The following is a 5200-nucleotide window of genomic DNA, read 5'->3' on the forward strand; positions in this document are numbered from 1 at the left end:
GTTAAATGATACTTTAAATTTAGTAGGTAAATTATACTTTGGATTTAGCAGTTAAGTAAAAGCCGATATATAGTGAGTTTATAATATCTGCCTACAAGATTGATACACACAGTTTTCTTTCTTAACACAAATATGTTTTAATATACAAACAACAATACAATTTACAATAACAGTTATTACAAATATTTATTAGAAACAATGATTTATATGCAAAAGTTTTACAAACTTACAAGCAATATAAAGTCTTCTTTTTAGTCTGGAACTTTCTTGATGTCTTATCGAGTGTTCACGATGAACGAGTTAATTTCGAGTTGATGGAGGTACAATTCACTTAATAGGGAGCTAGCTAGCTTTGTAGTTCTCTCTGATCACACGCCGATATTTTTCCTACCAGTGACGTTAGGTAATGTTTTCGTAAAAGTACTAATGTCCGATGTGAATCCACTGAAGTTAAATGGTTTGTAATGTTGAAATTTATATATGTTCCTGGTCAAATATATTAAGTTTCTGATTAATAATTGTTATAACAATCACAGTTATAGATTCTGAAGTTTATAGCACACCAACTATAGCAAACCAATAATATATACTGTTTTTTGGCGCGTCGCGTTGGTTATATTTATAGGCGTATGGAGATTTTCTCGAAAATTCAGATTACGTAACAATACAAAGCTACACTAGCGTTTACATACACACATATATTGTTGATTCTTACACTCGAGAATCTTCTACAACTTTAGAGAATAGGCGGGAGTTTCGCAATACATATTTAACAGTATACGTTATGAACATTTCTAAATAGAAATTTAATTTAAACATCGATATTAAAATGAATATAGAATAATAAATCCGTCACAACTCCCTTCTTAGAGAATTAAAAATTGGTGTTAGACAATTTTTAACTAAGATATTATATATATACACATAGACAACAATACATTAAATATAATACATTATTCAAAGGATTACAAAACTCCAATAATCATGACAGTATACAACACAATCAATACAAATAATCTTATGATCATAAAATTACACAGCACGTGATAGTGCATCAGCACAAATGTTATCAACCCCTTTGACATGGATTATCTTCAAATCATACTCTTGTAAGGATAAACTACAAGTTAACAGTCTTTTGTTTTTGCCCTTCATTTGATTCAAAAACGTCAACGGGTTATGATCATTGTAAATAACTATAGGTTGTTGTGATGCAGATACATACACATTGAAATGTTCTAAAGCTAACGCTAGAGTGTATGCTTCTTTTTCTTCAGTAGAATAGTTCTTTTGATGACAATTAAACTTTTTAGAAAAATAAGAAACAGGGTGTTCAATACCTTTGTCGTCTGATTGTAATAGAATAGCACCAGCACCACAGTCGCTGGCATCAACAGCTAATGTGAAAGGCTTATCAAAATCAGGCGCTATCAATACAGGATAAGTGCATAACAAAGATTTGACCTTTTCAAAAGCAGATTAAGATGTTTCAGACCATTTGAACTTTTGATTTTTCTTCAAAAGGTTTGTTAATGGTACGGTGATGTCAGCAAAATTTTTACAAAACTTCCTGTAATAGCCAGCCATTCCCCAAAAAATTCATCAAAATTTTCCTGCTGGTAGGAGTTGGATAATTCACAATACAATCAACTTTGGCTTAAATTGGAGAAACTTTATCATGGCCTACTACATGACCTAAGTAAAAAACTTTGGCTTTACAGAAGTCATTTTTTGCCAAATTTACAGTGAGATTGGCTTTCTTAAGCCTCTCAAAAACATCACGTAATACACATAAATGTTCTTTCCATGTGTCAGTGGAAATCACAATATCATCAACATAAATTCCAACATCTGAGAGATTGTTGAGGCATTGATTCATCATTTGCTGAAACGTTGCTTGAGAAGTTTTCATCCCAAAGGGCATTACATTGTACTGGTATAACCCATTAGGAGTAACAAAAGCAGAAATTTCTTTTGCTCTGTCAGTTTTAGGAACAGCCCAGTATCCCTTTAGTAGGTCACATTTTTAATATATCTGGCTTTTCCAATTTTATCAATTCAAATCTTCCATTCTTAGAATGGGATAGAAATCTGTCTTTGTCAAAACATTTACTCTGTGATAGTCTGTACAGAATCTAACAGAACCATCAGATTTAGAGACCAGTACACAAGGTGAAGACCAATCACTTTTACTATGCTCTATAATGCCGTTTTCCAGCATACAAGATATTTCTTTACGCATTTTATCGGCCTTGATTGGATTCACACAGTAGGGATGTTGTTTCACAGGAGAAGCGTCACCTATATCTTCATCATGAACAGCGATGTTGGTTTGATGAGGAATGTCCGGAAATATACATTCGTATTTAGTCAATAAACTAGCAAGTTGATTTTTCTCTCCAGGAGGCAAGTGCTCGAGTTTTGAATCAAGATTAGCCAGAATGTCAGAATTACTCAGTCTGATGTTGCATTCGTCTCCAGTATTTTCCAATTTACGGGTGCCTGAGTCAAAACAACTGCCAAAATGTGTTTTGGGCACATTTTTTAAAACTTAGTTCATAGTTAGTATACAGCCAAAGCCAGTTTCGAATTTTCATCATGGCCTCGTGGTTAGCTTGTTGGGCTATGTATTGAACAGTTTAGAGTTCAAGATATGATGTCATTGAACACGCTCCACACTTCTAGCTGTAAACGCGTTATAAAAGTGACACTCAGTTCCGTTATTTGGTTGAAAGATCCAAACAAAGTCTTCGCGGCGGTGGTTGCTTCTTACTGGTTGCTTTCCTTCTGATCAGTAGTTCAAACTAAGGAACGCCTATGCCTGAAGTCTAAAGGTCTCTGATCGGGCTGTTTAGTTTACATATGCATAAGTTGTCGATCAGGTTGAAAATTCTTATTATATTCTACTATTTTTAAAGGTTTTTAAGTTCTGTTCTAAACATTGTTATCGCCACGAACTAATATAAATCTTGCTATATCTTTGGAAGAAAAGAATGACCTCAATAACTACAATCACCCGAAGTAAACCAAATAATATAACGTTCAGTAAACAATTTACATTGTCATTATCACGAAACGTAGTAAAATTAATAATAATGTTTTTGAAAGATAAATAACATATTTACTACCATCAGCTGGATTTAGTATCAGAATAGCATTAAAAACAGATATAATACTGGGAGTTTGGTGAACAGAGGTAAACCCCAGAATATTTTCAAGCAAAAACATTAACTGAAATAAAATAAGCAATAATACTTTCAGCAGAGGGTAAAACATTATCAGTATAATGTACCAACGTAGTTCTAGAAATAAATTTGTCAGTTAATTAATTTAAATTATACATAAGACCTAATTAGGGGCGATATCATTGCTTACCATCAACCGATCCTCTCAGAAGTGAATAAGAGGTTGCGTTTACTTGATCATCCAGCTTGAATTCCGTTGTACAGATGGTTGAATTCCACTTACCCTCAGGGATTTTGCCATTTGGACCTGAATGTTCCATAGCTTTAAACTCAGCAATCACCAAAGTTTCTGCAAAATAAATAGAAATTGTGTGAATTGCATAAATTCCACTTTGTTTAGATTCCATAGAAGAATATATATTGGTTTTGGTGGGAAGAATTAGCTATTATTTAGGACTTTTAAGCTGTATTTTAGTTCTTATATTCTATTTATTTACATTAGAGACATTTGAGGGCTTAAATATTAAAACAAGATATTGTTGCGCAGTAGGGTTTAATGCATGTTTCTCAATTGAATATTTTAAGAGAGATTTTAAAAAATATTATGTTGATGTAGAATTTAATACTTATTTATTATTCTTTGTAAACATGTTATATAAGTCTGGTTTATATGAATCAGTTAATACAGTTTTAATCTTTACTGATGTAATCAGTGATTATGCTAGTATATTTGTATTAAAGTAAGACGACCGTAATTATAATTCAGATCCAAGAGAATTAGTCAGCTTCAAAGACAATTGGAGTTACTCTTGATAGCAACTAATTATTATGTTACATTGTTGTGTATCGAAAGCTCATGAACGAGTAGAAGGTTACTTTCCTCTCGCGTATATTTGAAACTATGACTTAAAATGGGGCTGTTCCCCGGTGGGACAGCGGTGAGTCTATGGACTTACAACGCCAAAATCCGGGGTTCTATTCCCCGCGTTGAACCCAGCAGATAGTCCATTGTGACTTTGCTCTCAAACAAACACATCAAATGGGGCTGATAGTAGGCATATTTTCAATGGTGACGCAAGTTCTTAGAAGTAATAAAATTTCCTCAGTTTGTCCTGTTGGATAGTAGAACTGTATACAAATATATTTCTTACATTTCTGTTTTTTTTTTATTTCTCGGAACGTTATAACATTTTTATTTTGCAATAAGATCGAATAGTGGGATTTACTCTTCGACTCTTATAACAGTGCAAGGTGCGGTTTTTCTTTCTGCGGTAACGGAACGCGAAACACAGAACTTGATATAATTAGTCCGGCCGGAAAACCACTGGTCACACTGGTCCCTCATAGCATATCGCTATTTAATAATCTAAGGTTAGCGAATAGGTTATCTTCAAACATAAAAAATAAGGGATTTTTTCAAAACCTGTGATCTCTTTAAAGAATCTATATAAATATAATAGTACTGTCTGTTATATTTCCATGTAACTACTTTGCAGGGTATGCATGGATCTTCACCAAAACTTGTATGGGGGTTCATTAGGTTCATGCGGGAGATACATGCAAGTTTTCAGTTTTGCGGTTTTTATGGGCATTTTGTACCACTATCTCACCTCCTGTGGATGGAGCTTCGCCAAATTTGGTATGGTGATTCATTGGGCCCACAGGGAGATACATGCAAATTTGCGGTTTCACATTTTGTGTTTTGCAGTTTTTATGTTTTTTTTTTTTTTATACAATTTCATATAAGGGAAGCAACTTTACATTTCTGAAGATAACCTTTAATTAATCATTAATTTGCATAACTTCCGTTCAGGGGACGGGTACTCCAGCTAGTATTAAATGAAGTATGTAAAACTCTTAAGCAGTGAATAATCTGAATAATTCAACATTGGACTTTTAATTAAAGAAAGCTTTTCTATTATATATAAACTTCCAATTTTAAATAATAACACAACTTCACTACAATTAAGTCTGTTTTGAATAACTTGTAAAATATTGTTATAATTGTTACATTA

The 5200-nt window shown here is 33.0% G+C and overlaps 1 protein-coding gene across 1 annotated transcript in view; it reads right to left on the reverse strand.

The window, feature by feature from the left end:
• The window catches only part of LOC111087101, a 34456-nt gene that overhangs the window by 8194 nt on the left and 21062 nt on the right, over positions 1 to 5200 (reverse strand). Inside the window, exon 6 of the mRNA XM_022392537.1 lies at positions 3376 to 3534. Within this exon, the coding sequence (XP_022248245.1) occupies positions 3376 to 3534 (159 nt within the window). The remainder of the gene's footprint in view (positions 1 to 3375; positions 3535 to 5200) is intronic.

Source organism: Limulus polyphemus, unplaced genomic scaffold (assembly GCF_000517525.1).
Source record: "Limulus polyphemus unplaced genomic scaffold, Limulus_polyphemus-2.1.2 Scaffold59, whole genome shotgun sequence".
NCBI classification, from domain to species: Eukaryota; Metazoa; Arthropoda; class Merostomata; order Xiphosura; family Limulidae; genus Limulus; species Limulus polyphemus.